This window comes from Callorhinchus milii, unplaced genomic scaffold (assembly GCF_018977255.1).
Source record: "Callorhinchus milii isolate IMCB2004 unplaced genomic scaffold, IMCB_Cmil_1.0 Scaffold5, whole genome shotgun sequence".
NCBI classification, from domain to species: domain Eukaryota; kingdom Metazoa; phylum Chordata; class Chondrichthyes; order Chimaeriformes; family Callorhinchidae; genus Callorhinchus; species Callorhinchus milii.
In genome coordinates this window covers 65034616-65052964 of record NW_024704746.1, presented here as the reverse complement: position 1 = coordinate 65052964, position 18349 = coordinate 65034616, and the positions used below count along the sequence as shown (strand labels likewise).

General features: G+C 46.7%; 1 protein-coding gene across 1 annotated transcript in view; it reads right to left on the bottom strand.

Annotated features, from left to right (window-relative positions):
• The window catches only part of plxna4 (plexin A4), a 296341-nt gene that overhangs the window by 19816 nt on the left and 258176 nt on the right, over positions 1-18349 (bottom strand). The window contains exons 18-24 of the mRNA XM_042335956.1: positions 13947-14186; positions 13362-13508; positions 11338-11572; positions 10196-10338; positions 5357-5625; positions 1575-1641; positions 891-1037 (exon numbers count right to left, since the gene is read on the bottom strand). Coding sequence (XP_042191890.1) covers positions 891-1037; positions 1575-1641; positions 5357-5625; positions 10196-10338; positions 11338-11572; positions 13362-13508; positions 13947-14186 — 1248 coding nt within the window. The remainder of the gene's footprint in view (positions 1-890; positions 1038-1574; positions 1642-5356; positions 5626-10195; positions 10339-11337; positions 11573-13361; positions 13509-13946; positions 14187-18349) is intronic.

The window sequence follows — 18349 nt, the reverse complement described above, 5'->3', positions numbered from 1 at the left end:
TTTTCGCGTCGGGAGGACGTCTCGAAGCGCTTCACAGGATTTAAACAAAAAAGCACATTTGTGGGCTGTTTTCATTGGGGGCAAAAATGTTCCACCTGTTCCCACAAGATTACTTTCCTCCGTCCTCGCCCCTCTCCTACCTCGCTTGTGATAACCGCTAATAAAAATATCCATTGTTTGAGCTGAATAAATCCTGGAGGCTGTGTTTTACTTTCATTACCAGCCCTGAAGGAGGAAGTGAAACTGAACAGGTCAGATACCCTTATCACTGGTGGGCAATGGAGCGGGAAATTCGGGCATAGTGTCAGTGTTATTTGTATGGTGATTTTCAGTCTGAAATGCTAGACAGCGCCTCAATTGTCTTTCTTATTAGTGCATGGAGAAAATATTCAGCCCTTTAAAAGACACCGCATCTGAAAGGCTTTTACATCTCATCTTCCGTCTCCACAACCCCAGCTGAGCCGGTTCCAGGTGAAGCCTTTGTCAGCCTCTCCCACATCTGGTCCTGGCTCAGTTGGTAGGGCTCTCGCCCCATTAGACCCGTAATGATCCACTCCTCCCCATTCCTGTGCCTCCTTTGCAGAATGAAAGAGCTAATTCGAAGGAAAGTAATCTTTTTTAACCCCTTTATTTTAAACAAAACAAGCTCTCCCCTACTCTCCAACCTTCCCTTTCAGCAAACTGCACGTGGGTCAATAATAGTGTCAGGAACTCGGGTTTGACTCCCTATCTGTCTCTGTGACGGGCATGTGATGTTGTCAACGCAACACCATGAAAGCACGTGACATGTCTGTGGCGTGACATCCGGCCCAGCTCTGCGATCGCTCACACACTAACCAAATTCTCCCCTCCGCACCATGTTGCCCCCCCACCCTGGCTTCCCAGCTTACCAGGGTCTTGTAGTCTATCTGCTGCCTGATGAGCTTGTCCTCGCTCAGTGAGTAACGGGCCTCCCCTGTGATTGAGTCGATCGGCCCTTTCTCCATCTGCTGCTTGATGGCGCAGAAAAGCATGAACAAGGGCTCGCCCGCACATTCCTGGCAAAGACGGGAAGATTAGGTAGTCGTCACACCTTGGCTTGGACTCCCCAACAAGCGGAGATAATAATAATAATAATCCTTACGTTTGATACAGCGCCTTTATTATAATACCACCATTAATAATAATCCTTGCGTTTGATATTGTCCCTCATCACGCTGTTGAGACGTTTCGAAGCTCTTCACACAATATATCGTAAAGTGGATTGTCTGTGTATTCTGTGGGCGAAACGCGGCAGCCAATTGCGTCCCGCGACGTCCCACAAACAGTCGTGGAGTGAACGACAACATTTTTTTTAGCAGGGAAGGGATTATTACCCGGCAAAGAGATCCACCAATTGTCTATCAGCTGGGTTCCTACTTACTGCTAGGTAAACAGAGGCGTGTAGAGTAAAGAAACTTGCCTAAGGTTTCGCCTCACCCAGGAATCGAACCTGGGTCCTCTCGCTTGCGAGGCGAGTGCTCTAACCACTGAGCTACAGGACTCCACTAGAAAGTAGACAGCTATTAGAGGGAGCGAGCCGAGCCCTCTCTTACCTTGAGGAACTTGTACAGGAGGAAGGTGAACCAGTTGGTTAGCATCTTCTCCGCCACCGATTCAGTCCTGACAGAGGAGAATGGGGAGGGAGGGAAGGAGGGAGGGAAGAGTAAAAGAGAACATAAATAATAATTCTTGCACTTAAAACAAACAACAACAACTTGCATTTATATAGTACCATGCACACTGTGCAGCGTCTCGGAGCGCTTAAAATAGCACCTTTCACTTCAGGAGGTTGCCTCAAAATGCTTCACAGGGTGTTACTGTGAACTGCAGTGGCTACGTGCTATGACCTCGGGTTAATGTCTCATCCGAAGGTTCGGCAACTCCAGCAATGGCAATACTTTGTAGACACATTGCAACGACAACAACAACTTGCATTTGCGTAGCACCCTTCATTCCAGACGGGGTCAAGAGATAGATTGGGGGGGGGAATCGGAGGCCAGCAAAAACAGACACAAACAATTGAGTCATGGGAACAAATTTGCAGACGTTTCTTAATCCATTCCTGCGCCGATTATCACCAGGAAATCGATTAAGGTATAATGCAAATTTTTACCTTAAGGTCCCTCAAATAAAGAGCGGCGCATGTTTAGGAATTCGGAAATTTTACCTCTTCCTTCCCCGCACCCCCCAACACTCCCCCCAAAAAATGTTTTAAAGAATAAAACTTGCTTTTGGAGTGCCAAAGCTGGCAACTAGATCAAACAGTGGTTTGAAAGCATTTTCCCCTCCTGCTTAATATATTCTTACCACTACATATACCCTATACTTCTGATGATATCAAGCACTTTACAATATAATTCTCATCTTCTTGAAGATTGACCTTTGCAATTATATCCTGTCAAAATTCTTAGCAGCCAGAGCGAGTCAGTCTGCGTTGCTTTTGACTTCCAATTAAAATATGGAGAACGGCATTTTAATACACTGACAATGAAAATCTCTTGACTTACAGTACTAATTAAATATTGTTAGTGTGAGCGGTGTTAACTGTTCATTATTTCCAACCTCAGGACACATCTAAAGGGGGCACGGAAAGCGCTTTGGAAGGGAATGGCTTTTTTTTTCCAATAGACTTCTTTCTAAATGCCTTGTTTATTTTTAATGCATCTTTCTAAATGTACGTGGGTGTCAACCTTGCTCTGTCGGTAGGACTCTCGCCTCTTCAGGAGGTTATGGGTTCAAGCCCTCACGTCGGAACATTGAGCTCACAGTCCATTGAGCTGACACACCAATACAGTACTGGGGGAACGCTGCAATGTTGGAGACGCTGTACTTCGGATGAGATGTTAAACCAAGATCCCATCTGCCTGTTCAAGTGGACATTAAGGATCCCATGGTACTATTCGTGTCCTGGCCAACAATCCCCCAAATAAAATCACTCTGTGGCTGTTTGCAAGTCCTTGATGTGCACAAATTGGATGCTCCATTTGCATCCAAAGTACACAGTCACTACACTTACACTGATTCCTGTGAAGCCCTTTGAGAAATTTAAAGATGACAGGTGCTTTATCAAACACAAGGATTATTACTAGGAGGAGGAAATGGAACACTTTGAGTTGCTCTGAGACTATTTTCTGCCACATTTATTATAGGGTCTATAACAATAACAAGCGCTTCTCAGGTGATTGCTGTCAATAATAATTATAATAATCCTTGCATTTGATACAGCGCCTTATCATGTCGTTCAGACGTCGCAAAGCACTTCACAGAATATATTGTAAAGTGTATTTTATGGGCTGAATGCGGTAGCCAATAGGGAACAGCAGCGTACCACAAATAGCGGTGGATTGAGTGACGACATTATCATTTTGAAGGAATTGTTACCCCCTAATAATCAAGTGTAGTGACTGTATTTTTCGGCAAATGCAGCAGCCAATTTGATCATTTCAAGATCTCACAAGAAGCGAACGACTCAGTTAGCTGAAGGATTGTTAGCCAGGAGATACTGGGAAAGAAACTCCTTTCTTATTTGAAATCGTGCTGTGGGGATCTTCAGCAGGCAGAGAGAACCTTGGTTTAACGTTTCATCCGAGGTTACGGCACATCTGAAAATGTAGCACGGTTTGACCAAGAGGAGCGAGCAGTACTGACATGGGTCGATAACCTTCCAACCAGAGGTGAGAAAACTATTGACATTCGGGTTGAACTCATGACGTTCTGACAGAGAGGGAAGAGCACCAATAACATGGGGCTTGAACCCATAACCTTCTGACCAGAGGTGAGAGCAAGACCGAACCTAAAGGCTAAACACAAGAGGACATTCAGGCCTGACTCCCAATGCAAAATGAACGAGATCAAAAAGGCAAGGCATCAAAAGACGAACCCCTTAACAGCTGCACGTCAACCCCATTCACGCTCTCAATCAGCAAAATGCACTGAGACTTGAGACAGCCTGCAGGTTCCTGACTGCACACCACATAAACCATAAAGCAGTGTGAGTGTGTGTGAGTGAATCACCTGCCAAACTGCAAGGCAATTGCACTGGAGATACGTTGCCGTATAAATGATAAACCGTGTCCACTGCAGTTGTTAAATTGAATGAACGGTGGCTCCCTCCAGCACAGTGGGCCCTGCCAGCAGAAACCAGCTCCTTATGTGTGTGGTTCTGGTTTAGTTTGTTCCACCCTCTGCACATTGCTGACCATCCAAACCTCATCCCTCTCCTACACCAGGCAACTTGAGCCCATCACCTCCGTCCTCACCATGTTTCGCAGGCTCCCAAGTTATGGTTTGACAAGCTGTCCACGTGCTCTCTCTCTCTCTCTCTCTCTATATATATATATTTTCTTTGTGTTTGATATAGGGCCTTATCACATCATTGAGACGTCTCAAAGCGCTTCACAGAACATACAGCAAAGTGGATTATTATTATTATCATTATTATCGATATTATATTTCGTGGGCGAAAAGCGGCAGCCCAATTGCGCCCAGCGGCGTCCCACAAGCGGCCGTGGATTGAGCGACCGAATTATTACTCTAAAAAAAATAATTCTGGGAGGGGGATTATTCCCCAGAGAGCGATTCCGCTCTGGGAATATGTTACACTGGGAGTACGTGAACGAGGCATCATTGCATCTCGCACTGACGGAGCTGGCTCTCGAGGAGTTAAACCCGAGCCCCCGGCCGACACTACTGAAGGGCGGGCGGGCGAACCCATCAGGGACTTGCGGCCACAGCATGAAGTTGATGTTCAGCGGTAACATCAGACATTCTGGCCCATTGCCACCCAGCAGGGGAGCTTCAACTGAATGGAACATCCACGCCTAACCTCAAACACAACCTCCTGCTTCTCACTGATTGATCACTTAAATGACACGCTCTGCATCCCCGAAGGACTAACGTGCTTCAAACCTCCCCCACCACTCCCTCCACTCACACACGCGCACACACACACACAACCATCTTCCGCCCTTATCTGTGCCAGGCAGTCACGCCGTAACATATTTTTGATTACTCCGAATGAAAGGGCCATTAAGAAACTTTCTCGTGCTGTCATCTGGGAGACGGCGCTCTCCGTTACCGGCTCTGGCGCCGACACTCAACGCAAACGCTCGGCCTTCGAAAGTCGAGAAGCGAACGGCCATTTTGCTGTGTCGATGGCGTGAGGGGGAAAACGCCCCTCTCGGTGTTCAGGGTTCAGGGTTAGGAAACATTTAGTGAGAACCTCCCCCACACCCCCCACACGTAACGTGTAAAATTAGGACTCCTCTCCCCGCAAAAAATCCAGCACCGTGTCTCCAGCGTGAGGCATCGGTGCGGGCGGACAACGCGAGCTCACCTGCGCAGGAGAAGCTTGGGGTGGTTCTTGCTCTCCAGGTTCTTGTCGATGAGGTCCGACAGCAGCTGCTTCAAGACGTCGGTGGCGTACTCCAGCTTGGTCTGCAGCACGGTCATGATCAACGAGGCCACGTTCCCCCTGTCCCTCATGGAGAAGCTGCGCTGGGACTCCAGCGTCCGAATGAAGGTCAGCAGGAAGACCTTGTTGTTGATCAGTTGGCCGAAGAGCGCCAGCCCCTTCTCCGCTCTCTCCTGCCTGTATCCGGGGACCTGCGGTGCAACGAGACCAAACCATTTGTGTTGTTTTGGGCGCGGGTCCCGTGTTGACCAATCTCACGGCCCAGAGAGACCCAGCCTTTCGCTTCTACAGCTCCTCGCTCCGCACAGCTTCGCACCACCCACATTTGCGCAGCTCCTTCACATACTTTCCGGGCGTCTTGTGACCGTCCCGACTTGCGTGGGGGCTCGAACCTCCCCCACCAAACCTTTTGACTCAGGGTGCGAGAGGGCTACCACTGCGTCAGGCTGACATTCCCGGGTCAAGGGGCGCAAGGAGCCCATTTCGAAAGCGCTCGTTACGACGTACGTTTCACGAAAGGAACGCGTTCGAATTAGGAAAAGAAAACAACGCAGGCACCAAGTGCTGTGAAGGTACACAAAGTAACGGCGGTGATTCCCAATTCTATTCACAACGCGGCAAAGCCGAACATGCCCCTTTAAGTCACGGGGGAGAAAGCTGGGGAGTGGATAATGTATGCCGTCACTATTTAGTACCATTTTTATCGACTTGCTGCCTTGGCGTAGTGGGAATTCAGCGAGAGGAAAGTTGAGATATACTAACGAAAGCCACATAATACCTTCTTATGAGCTTCCTTCAAATGCCCAGGGCAACCGCACGGTTGGATTCCCTTTCGAGAGGCCCCATGTCACGCATGCCTGTGTGCGCACCCCGACTGTTAAGCTTTTCATAAAAACTGAACCAGCTCGCAAATAGTTTCAAGGAGCGCTGGCCAGCGGCAGCGACAGCGACGAGCTGAGGAAAGCCCCGAGGCGAAACAAATGGGATCGCTCGGACTTTATTTCCAATCACGTTCGACCGCAGTTAACTAGGAAAGCAATTCGAACCGACGATGCCTTCTGTCCTGCTTCTCTCCTGCGAGTGCAAAAGTGTCCCACAAACAGTCGTGGATTGACTGACCACTTCTGTTTGGTTTTTTTAAAGGGATTATTACCGCTGCAAAGTGACTTTGCAACTGGGTTCCTACTTACTGCTAGGTAAACAGAGGCGTGTGGGAGTAACAACACTTGCCTAAGATTTCGCCCCGCCTTGGAATCGAACCCGGGTCCTCTGGCTAGCAAGGCAAACACGCTAACCACTTCGCTACGGGATTCCATAATTTACAATATTTGTGAATACCGTGTGTTTGCAGGCACCATTAATTTGATGGTTATTTGCAACGAGTCACATTAACGTGTTAAAACTGAGGCTTCACACACACACACACACACACACACCTCCCATTACTGCCCCAACGTAGCGCAGTGATCCATGGTTGAGGGCAACACATACAGGGAAGACAAGGGTCCCATTGTCTCATTGCCAATGAACCCTATGATACCGTTCAGGGAAGCGGGTGTCGACAGATGGCGTGTAATTAACACACGTACTTAACACATGCAATTAACACATGTAAATTAATTACAGATATTTATTCCGAGGATGGAAATTTGTAGAGTCCAATAAAAGAAGCGTCATCCTGCCCCGCAGCACGTGAAACTGCAGGACACGAAATGGAAATGCTGCTAACGTTCAAATAAGGACTAAAGATTCTCCACTCGTTCCCACTGATGACACTCGCTTAGGCCACGTTACTAATAATAATAATTCTTGTATTTGATGTAGCGCCTTATCACATCGTCGAGATGTCTCAAAGCGCATCACAGGATACTCTGTAAAGTGAATCAACTGTATATTTTGTGGGCGAAACGCGACTGCCATTGCGCACAGCGGCGTCCCACATGCAATCAATCCGCTGATATAATTTCCTTGAGTGGTTCATGGGCAATTGCAATTGATATCTCTACCTGATTTCTGTGCTCACGCAATCCCACCCCACCAACCCCCCATCACCCACCTTCTCTGAATGTGCAAAGCTTTTTGAACCTCACTTGATCTGGTGAAAGATCATGGACCTGAAGCATTAACCCACTTTACTCTCTTCTTAGATGCTGTCTGACCTGCTGAGTGTCCCCAGCAACTTCTGTTTTTTATTTCAAAATACAGTCACTCCACTTTATAGGATATCCCGTGAAGCTCTTTGAGACATCTCAACGACCCGATAAGGCGCTATATCGAATGCAAGCGGTGTTATTACTGTCATCCTTTCCTCTTCAAGCAACATGTCCCTTCCAATGCACCACTTGTTTCCTTTGCTGCCCATCCTGACTTGTTCTTCTCGGTGTTATTCTCCCAGCGTCGCTCTGACAATATAATTTGGTTCCAACGTTCGCTTGCCAAGCGCGTCATCTTGGAGCCGGTTCAGCCTCCGCTCCGCATGATAAAAGTTCTCTTTGAAGCACTTTGAGGTTTTGGACATCATATTAGCGCTACATCAGAACACAAGGATTGCTCTACGTGTCATTATTTTGGCGTCGTTCACCAGGGAAAGGTCAGCTTCACACTGCTGTCGGCACTTGGGAGTGGGGAGACTCGAAAACCAAGAGGAAAGCTGCGTTATGCCACAGTGAGAACCCTTCTAATAAGAGGATTAGGCATTAGTCTGTCTCAGTGGATGCCCTGGATAATTCCACATATTAATCCAGAGGAGACAATTGGCACTGGGAATCAGTGGAAGCCCTCAGTGCAGTGCCAGGCCTGACCAAACAAGGCTATCATTCCCGCACACAGACTTGGAGAAGAAGCAAATATTTGGATTTGCAGCTATTCTGTGTTCTGCGACGGAGGATCAGTGAGCAGTACAAGGGGACGAGTGGGAGCATTGCGACACCAATGTTTACAGTACATGTTGTGCATATACACAAACTGTACAGTTAATTCACTTGACAGTGTATTCTGTGAAACGCTTTGAGATGCCTCAGTGATGTGATAAGCCGCCATATCAAATGCAAGGATTATTATTGTTATCTATACCATATATGAAGCAACCCTTTACAGGTATCCTCTCTATGGGTAATTACCTAGTCATTATTTTTGGGGCAGCAATCTACGAGAACTGGAACCCACCCTGCAAAGACATAGCACCTGAGGAGGCCTGAAATTCCACCTACTCTTAGCATCTAGGGCTGAAAAAAATGACGACGACAACAAGAAACTACATGTTGTGTATCTCCTTTCCTCTTGGGAAGACGTCCCGTCCCTCCACACTGACGGTCACCTCCCCATCCTCATTCTCCCTCTGCCTCATGTGAAACGGTCTGAGACACTATCATATACGAAGGGCGCTGTGTAAATGCAACTTGTTCGTGTCATGTTACAATGCCTCAAGGCGTTAAATATCCTTCTGTTGTTTTGTTAAACATCAGGGATGGGATTGCAGTGCCAGCTGCCACCAGCCGAAAATAAAACCCAAACCCCGAAGAAGCGTCCGCACAAACAAATTAACAGCAAATTAACAGCAAATTTAATACGTTACTTAAAAGAGGGAAGTTGCATTAAAATCTCGTTGCAACAAAATCTCAAATTAAAATCCTGCTGTTTTTCAAGCTCGCTCCTGGTCCCATCTGCCATTGCCTTCAAACTAAAATCAATTCAAATGTGCCTTCAGACACGCTCAGAACCAGGACTGAACAGTCAGACAGGCAGACAGTCATATCAAAACATAGTCAGACACAAAGAGAGTCCCACGGAGAGACAGTGACTGCTTTCTGCCTGGCCTGCATGATTAGAAGGTTACGTTGAAAGTTCCTGGTCAACAATCCTCCTCAAATTAGTCGTTCACCTCGTGGCCATTTATGGCACTCTGCCGCACACAAACTAATAATCCTTGCATTGGATATAGCGCTTTTCACGTCGGGAGGACGTCCCAAAGCGCTTCACAGAACACACTGTAAAGTGAATTGACTGTATATTTGTGGGCGAACGCGGCAGCCAATTGCGCACAGCAATGCCCCACAAACAGTCGTAGATTGAAAATGATCAATTTATTATTGTTTTTGGTTTTGGAGGGATTATTATTAGGCTCTGTGTGGAGTAAGGAAACTTGCCCAAGGTTTCGCCCTCTGCCTGGAATTGAACTCAGGTCTCTCACTTGCAAAGCGAGTGCTCTAACCACTGAGCTACAGGACTCCAAATACTTCCTAAGTCCGTTGAGATGTTCTGACACGACTGATATCAAACGCGAGGAGTATTATAAGTGCAGAATAGCCTCTGCTCGTAAACCACTCGAGCTCGTCTTACACTTACAGTCTCTTTACAATAAGAATGATTAATATTACATTTGATGCAGCATCTTATCTCGTCAAAAGCTCCCACGGTCCTCCACTGTAATTACTGTTAAGTGTAGTCGTTTGGAGGCGAATGTGGCAGCCAATTCAGCCAGTCGAGCAGAAGCAATGGGTCGTTGGTGTGGGGAGTAACTGGGTTGGTGAGGTATTGTATCGATGAAATAATAATTGGATGCATCAACAACAACAACTTACATTTATATACATGCCCTTCACGGAGTAAGGACAGGTTAATAATCCTTGCATTCGATATAGCGCTTGACAGGTCTGATAACATCTCAAAGTGCTGTACCGAATATGCTGTAAAGTAAATTGACCGCGAGCGCGATCTCGACCCCTTGCCCATTCCCCGCCACTGGCCACAGCCCTCGCTCACCTCCAGCTCCCTGAGCACGGGATGGTCTTCGATCCCGGGAAAGAGGACCCGCATGGTGTACGTCCTGTACTCTAAGAAGGGGATTCCCGTGGCGTCCAAATCGCTGGTCAACTCATTAATGTCCGTCTGAAGCTCCGCGAAGGCTGTGAAGAGAAGCGTGGCACGGTTATAATGGGCCCAGCAGGAGCCTCTGTGACCCTATTCATTACAAAGCCGTCATCGTAATGAAGTAATCAGTTCCATAACACAACACTCGGACGCACTGATAGGATAATGATCTCTTGTCTTCTGTAAAAGCAAACAGTAATAATTGTTTTATCTCCTCCCTTAGGATCTTTCAGCAGGAAGTCCGCACGTTCATTCAGCACAGATGAACGCAAGGTACAGGACTACTCATCAGAGACAATGAACTAGACACACACGCGTGCACTCCTCTGGAGGGGAGGTGATTTGCCAAAGGTGGGAAGAGCTGAGAGAGAGTTAGAGGACCCATCATCGATCACAATGTCAAAACAATCTGGAGTAGCAATAAACAAGGTAAACAGGATTCTGGGCTATATTGCTCAGATGAATAATAATAATAATAATCCTTGTATTTGATATAGCTCCTTATCATGTCGTTCAGACGGCTCAACGTGCTTCACGGAGTATATTGTAAAGCGAATTGACTGGCTGCCGAGGTTTGCCCACAAAATACAGTCAATCCACTCTTGAGACGTCTCAACGACGTGATAAGTCGCTGAATTAAATGCAAGCATGTATTATCACCATGATATATTGTATATACCCTGGACAGTATTTGAGCGTCACTGACCACAAAGCAGACTCGTGCTCGGTGTTGATACTCACAACCCAGTGAAGGCAGGAATTAAACACAATAGAGTACAACAACGACAACATCTTGCGCTTATATAGCGCCCTTCACACGGCGGGGGGGGGGAGTAGTGTCCTGGAACGCGTCAATAAGAGGCGTCAATAAAACCAGCCGTCAGATACCTCCTATAAGCCTACACCGTGAGCCAGGCAATGTCGTGCATGTACACTTATTGAACATCAGCCACACCAGCCTCTTTCGTCAGATACGATAATGTTGTTACGCGTTGACAGGCCATTAGAGAAAGCAATGAAGCGTCCTGATCTACCTTCTTTGCATTCCAAGGCTACCCGGGACTCCAGGTTATCCATCTGCATCTGCAGTCTCTTCAGTGTTAAATCGCTTTCCCGAGACTTCCTCTTGTAGGCGATCAGCACCACGATGATGAAGATGATGAGGAGACCACCAGCGGCTCCGATGCTGATGATAGCCGGGAAGCTCAGCGGGCTGTCGGGAAAGATGTGCACGATGCCAGGGGAATACTCCATGCCGCCCACACGTGCCTGGGTAGACGGGAAAGGGAGTAAGGGTGAGAGATCAGTGTCTGTAAGGACAGGGTGGCAATAACCCATCTCCGTGGAAATGACTCGGGTTAGACTTGCACAGGTCGCAGGTGTGAGCTGACATCACGCACAGGCTGACAGCCAGACTGAGAGGGAGAAACTGCAGGCGCACAGACGAGACAGACTGACCGGTCGGTGGGTACGCAGACAGACACAGACAGCGGCTGGCAGACAGAATGGCCGACACAGAGGTAGAATAGCCAACGGACGGTCAGAATGGGCGACAGACACACACAGGCAGGAGGATGGGCCAACAGACAGACTGGACACTAGAAAAACAGATTCGCTAACAGGCAGCCAGACAGACCGCCCTACGAGACAGTCACAAACTCACATACAAACACAGAAAACCTGACCACCTGACAGACTGATTGGACAGTCAGACAGTAAGGCAGGAAGACAGAGGATCAAACAGACTGAGAGACAGTCAAACAGAAAGACAGTCAGTCAGACAGACAGACAGGCAAACAGGAAGGCAGACAGAGACATACACACACTGCAGATACAGTGACAGACAAGCAGACAAGAGATAACAAAGCCACCAGATACTTGATTGCAGATTTGCAGCCTAAGGCTAAATAACATGAATTATTTACAGAAAGATTAAAAGCAACATTTAGCAATAAGTTAATATTCCAAGTACATTCTGACGGCGATGTCTATTCCACGGTGAGAACATCGGAACGGTGGAATATATTACAGTCTCTGCTTTCCTTTGTTTTATTCTTCAAAGCTTCAATAAAATGAAGCCGGTCTGAAAGACAGTCGAGCGCCAATTCCCAGGAAAGAAGAAAGAAAAAAAAACGGGAGGTATATTTTCTACATTAAGTGCTCTCCAGAGGATAAAAATCCCTCAAGATCTCAGCCTTAAGAGGCTGAAATTCTAAATTTAAGATTATGCAGAACTTTTTTTTTAAAAAAAATCATTCGCAATTTGGGAAAAGGATTTCTGCAGCTCTTGAAAAGGGTCGCAAATTAAGAGTGAAACTTGAAACACTGTCCAAAATTCTGACTGATCTTGGATATTAAAGGGGTTCCCCAAGCCTTGGCTCGTGCCAACCCGCGCTTAATACTCTCCGGAATTAGGTAACCAGGATACGTCGCTCCAGGGAGAGAGAAAGAGAGAGAGAGAGAGAGAGCGCATTCCATTCCAACAATCTATCTCTGGGATTTCCATGTGTGGATGGGATGCAGGAAAATCTCAGCTCGGTTGGGATACTCTTAACACAACGGTGATGGGTTTCCATATGTGTCAGACACCATCTGACCAAAAAAACTTATCTTAAAAGGCATCTGTCTTAAGGCTGAGACTAGTGGGAACTTTCAAGCCTCCAACAAAGCTGCCATGACCCTACGCTGGGAAAGAGAAGGGAGTTTCTCCTGGTGTCCTGGCCAACAATCCTCCAGATTAAATCAACCATTCACCGGTGGTGGCTGTTTCTGTTAGCTGGCTGTGCGCAAAATTGGAATGGAATACATACTTTCTCCCTGGAGGGACACATGCTGCTCGCCTAATTCCAGAGAGTATTAGGCGCAACTTGGTAAGAGCCAAGACTCAATGGGATTAACAGGTTGTTAAAACTGGTGTCAGTAATAAACACTGCAATGGAAGTGATGCCACACATTGTAACAGAACATTTACATCTTGCTGCCCAGGGCACCGATGGAGACAATATGGGGACACTGACCAGCCTACCAGGTTCCCCCACCCCGAATCCCCACCACTCACCAGCACTTTGTGCCGCCCGGTCAGATTTGGAGACTCGCAGAGTAGCTGAGTGTCGGACACTGTCACTGTACAGGGCTTCTCTCCGATCAGCACCGTGTAATTCAGCTTCACGTTACCGGCTGTGGCGGGAGGGATGAGGTTCCGGCCCTAAGATTTGATAGAGAAACAAAGCAAAAATAAGGCATAAAGCAGATAATCCTCTAATGTCGTGCCTTTGAGACTTGATGGTTCTGCAACCTATTGACGCAACTCCCCCTCCACACCCTTGCCCATCGCACCAGTGCTCCAGCCCACCCCCCTGCCCCTGCTTGACGCTGTGATGGTGGGATGGGAAGCTGGGTGTTCTCACTGGAAGGATGAGATCCAATGGGCCAAAGAAAGGGACTGCTTCATCCAAATGCATCTTGCGCTGCTGTGATCTGCTACCAACAAAGATCATAACAGCAGCAACAACAACTTGCATTTATATCGGGCCCCTCGCGCAGGGTAGAGTTCCAGAGCGCTTGTAGATTCCTGCTTCCTGGTTGAGACACCAGGTCAGAAATTAATGGGTCGTAGAGCTACAGCGACCTAAAGGCCTCTCACCTTCAACATAATGGGAGAGCCAGGCTTCAGTTCCAGGACCCCTGAGATGCTGAGAGGCTCAAAGACCGGGTTGGGGTAGTAGATGAACTTGGTGTTGTTGTAGATCAGCAACGCCTGAACGTTGTCCAAAATGAACCCAAACTCGTCGGGATGCTCCACGTTGTCTGTCTGTAGGTTCTGACTGATAGCCAGAGCAGGGGCCTGGCAGGTCATGGAGGTCAGGTTGTGCACTGTGCATGTCTGGTTAAAAAAGCACACACACACACACACACAACGGTAAAGAAATGTTATTCTTTGTCTGTCGCACTGCATTGCATTGCGGATCGCATTTTCCAGCAATACAGAGGAACTCCAGCAGTGACCACATTGAGTCATCCAGTTTATATTGGAGCAGAGTCCTGTAGTGTACTGGTTAGAGCACTCGCCTGGCAAGCGAGAGGACCCGGGTTCAATTCCCAGGCGGGGAGAAACCTTAGGCAAGACTCCACACACCTCTGTTTAACTAGCGGTAAGTAGGAACCCGGTTGTCAGTCGATTGGTGGATCACTTTACAGGGATAATAATCCCTTAAAAAAATAATAATAATTTGATTCACTCAAACCGTGACTGTTTGTGGGACACTGCTGGTTGCAATTGGCTGCTGTGTTTCATCCACAAAATATGCAGTCATTTCACTTTACAGTATATTCTGTGAAGCGCTTTGAGACGTCTCAATGACATGATAAGGCGCTGTATCAAATGCAAGGATTATTATTACATTTAATAGTATATGTGATATAGGCCTTTCTCTCTTGTGTGCGCATTATGGTTACCCTTAAACACATTGATGTCATTTGGCTTCAACCACAGCTACTGGCAGTGAGTTCCACATTCTCACTACCCTCTGTGTGTGAAGAAGTTCTTCCTAAACTCTCCACTGGATCTACCACTGATTAACTTAAATGTAACTTACATTTAAGTTATTCTCGCTTACTCTTCAATTCCTGAACGCTGTCTTCCATAAAACATCAGGATGTGCGAAAGCTATGTACGGAAGGATTTATTTTTTGCTTGTTATTTAGAACTGCACCTGCGTTTGATCTTCTTTCTGTGGGTCATTAAAACAGCGATGTCTTTCAGTGCGTATAGTGGAAACGTGAGGGGAGTGTAAAGATTCACTACCAATCTCTGATCCCTAATCCCATATCCCGCACCTTCCCACAGAATGAACCTTTACTGAGATTTGATCTGGATGTGACATTCTGCACTGCTTGACTTGTGAAAGCTACCAACTGCATACAGCATGGTAAAAAGTCGAGAGGCACACCTATAAATAATGCAGAATAGAAAATGAATAAAACAGGCAGAGATAACCGTAATCTCCAGGTAACCTTGTTGAATTTTATGGAGCTGTTTTTATTCTCCCCCAGTTTCCATTCTGTCTCTCTGGGGATTAGCGACTTGCGATGAATAATGGCTCCACAGGTACTGACAACAGCCCAGTGTCGCACACAAGTTGCCGCCAGAGAGAAAATACTCTTCACTTGTTATTTGGGTGGTGGCAGCCTGGCTCAGCTCAGGTGGTAGCTCGCTCGCCTCCGAGTCAGAAGCTTGTTGGTTCAAGCCCCGCAAAAATACACGGTCAGTTCACTTTACAATATATCCTGTGAAGCACTTGAAGACGTCTCAACAAAGCCATAAGGTGCTGTATAAAATGCAAGGATTATTATTATTATTGCATAGTCTAGATTGACCCTCCAATGCTGAGGGTGCAATGCAGGTTGAAGAGGGAGAGACAATAAACCAAGGTCAAACTTCGAATATATTGTCCAGCACACTTCCCCTGCACCCGGGTGGAGTTGAAATCAGACCTCAATCTCCTATTTGAACACGTTCTTCCCCAGGATTCAAAACTGAGGGACCAACTCCCTTCCTCATCCTCCAACAATACTATCAATATTAATGCTCTATCAATACCCATGCAGCCACCTTCCCCTTCTGTACGTTAATGAGTATTTTGCGTATTGTATAAATGTATTTTTGTCGTCGTCGTTATAACGTTGAATCTGTTATAAAATAAAATTGTTCGCGCAGTTCGTGGCTGCTTGTGGGATGCTGCCATGCTCACAAAATACACCCTACAGCATATCCTGTGAAGCGCTATGAGATCTCTCAACGATGTGATAAAGCGCTATATCAAATGCAAATTCAAAGATTATATTCCAACTTCAAAACCTAAGATTGGTATCATCTCTCTCGCCTTCCCTGCTGCACGTTCCCATCTTGGTGTTGACCTCTGCCTCTTGAAGCTTCGGTGTAGTTTTCTCATTGAAAAAAGAAGTCAATTGGGTCATTGGTGCTTTGCCTCTACATAGAGTTCAGTAGAAGTGATCAGCGTCTAATGAATGGTCTCCACCGAACATTGATAATGATTGAACAACAGTGAAATGCAACACAAAACAAATGAACAAGGAATTGCATGGAGATAGTGTAATGGCTGTGATATTACCTCCTATAACATCGCAACTTCATGTCTAATGGTGCAAATTACACTCAAGACAAAGATTCGCCTGCACAGCCACGATTAGAAAGGGATTATCTGAATGGGTTAGTGTGTAACACATCACGGTATATAAAATATTCAGAGAATATGAAAACATAATCATGTCAAGACACCTTATAGTGGATTAGTAATGTATTCTGACCGATCCATAACCGTCTGGGACAGACTCTGCACAGATACTAGATGTCAGGACTGATATTAAACTGCATCCATCAGTACAAACATGAAGCTAATGAAATCCATTTAGCGCAATAAGCAAGCCACGCGCTGCAAGCTTTCTGATGTTAAGGAGATCTGATCGCTTTCTGTAGCCGAACACGGCAAGTCCTCACGGTTCCTGCTTTAAGACTATTAGGAACGTAAGGAAGGTCTGTGTGGGCGCGGGGGAAGCATAGGGGGGAATGGGATTAAAGCGAACAGTTCCATTGGGAGCTGAATCCGTCACAAGCACGGTGGGCCGAATGGCCTCCTCCAGAGCTGCAAACGTTCTATGGAACTTTCCACTCTGGTGTCCCCCGAGTCTTGGCTCTTGCCAACCTGGGCCTAATACTTTCCGGAATTAGGTGAGCAGGAATGCGTCCCTCCAGGGAAAGAGAGAGAGCGCATTCCTTTCCAACAATCTATCTCTGGAATTTCCACCTGCAGGTGAGATGGGTGGAATTGTCAGCTTGTTTTGGAGACTCCTAAGCAACGGTGATGGGTTTCAGACCAAAGGAAAAATTTATAAGTGAGCACGGAATGAGAAGCAGTTGTTTAGCCTCCATTCCCATTCCCCCCTCTCCCCCCCCCATCCCACTCACTCCCCCCGCTGTTTGGGAAAGCAAGTCCATCATCAGTCTTCTCTTGCGGGAAAACACTGTTTCCTGACCCTCGAGATCAGTCAAGTGACATTCCAGAACATCTTCTCAACCTTTCGTCTCCACCATTCGAGACATTTCCATTCCCGTTGCTTGACCCAAGATTTTTTTTTGTGCAACGGAAGGGAATAAATGGCCAGTGCTGGTCAGAGCAAAGATGAACTATAAAGAGATATCAAAAGGAAGAGAAGTTGTAGAAATGAAAAGTCTTTGAGAACGTTTGCTGATCAGACAGGAATGTTTTGGGACGTTGGGTGGGTTGGTGAGATGAACCAATGGTCTATACCTGCACACATTTACCTGGATCTGTGCTGCACGGAAACAGGCCATTCAGCCCAACTACAGTTAACTCCTGATAACACGTTGTTCCAAGGGGAAAGGGATCAATGATGAGTTATCCTTAGGGGCGGGTGAGGCATATGTATAAATTCATGAATAAATGCGTCTGGGATAGTGACAGCGTGATGACTTAAGTGGTAGTGATCCATTCCGCTGTTTACACTCCATCCTCTCCTTATTCCCTCCCAAACCCTTCTATTCCCTTCTCCCTCATATGTGTATCTAGCGTCCTCTTAAATGCATCTACACTCTCTGCTTCAACCACTGCTTCAGGCAAAAACTGTTACTGAGAGTCTCAACTCTCTGCTGCACCTCCAAGTACCTGTTCAACATAACTACTCGGGACAGCCAGCTGCTCACACGGCTAACGGTTAATGCAAGCAAATAATACTACTAATAATAATCCTTGCATTTGACGTAACGCTTTATCACGTCTTTGAGATGTCTCAAAGCGCTTCACAGAATACACTGTAAAGTGAATTGACTGTGTATTTTGTGGGCGAAACGCGGCAGCCGATTGCGCACAGCAGCGTCCCCACAAACAATCATGGATTGAGTGACCAATTTATTATTATTATTATTTTAAAGGATTAGCGGAAAGCGTCAATGAACATAAAAAGGTGGTTTGCGGGTTGGGGCGCGGGTGGAGGGGATGGGAAAGTAAA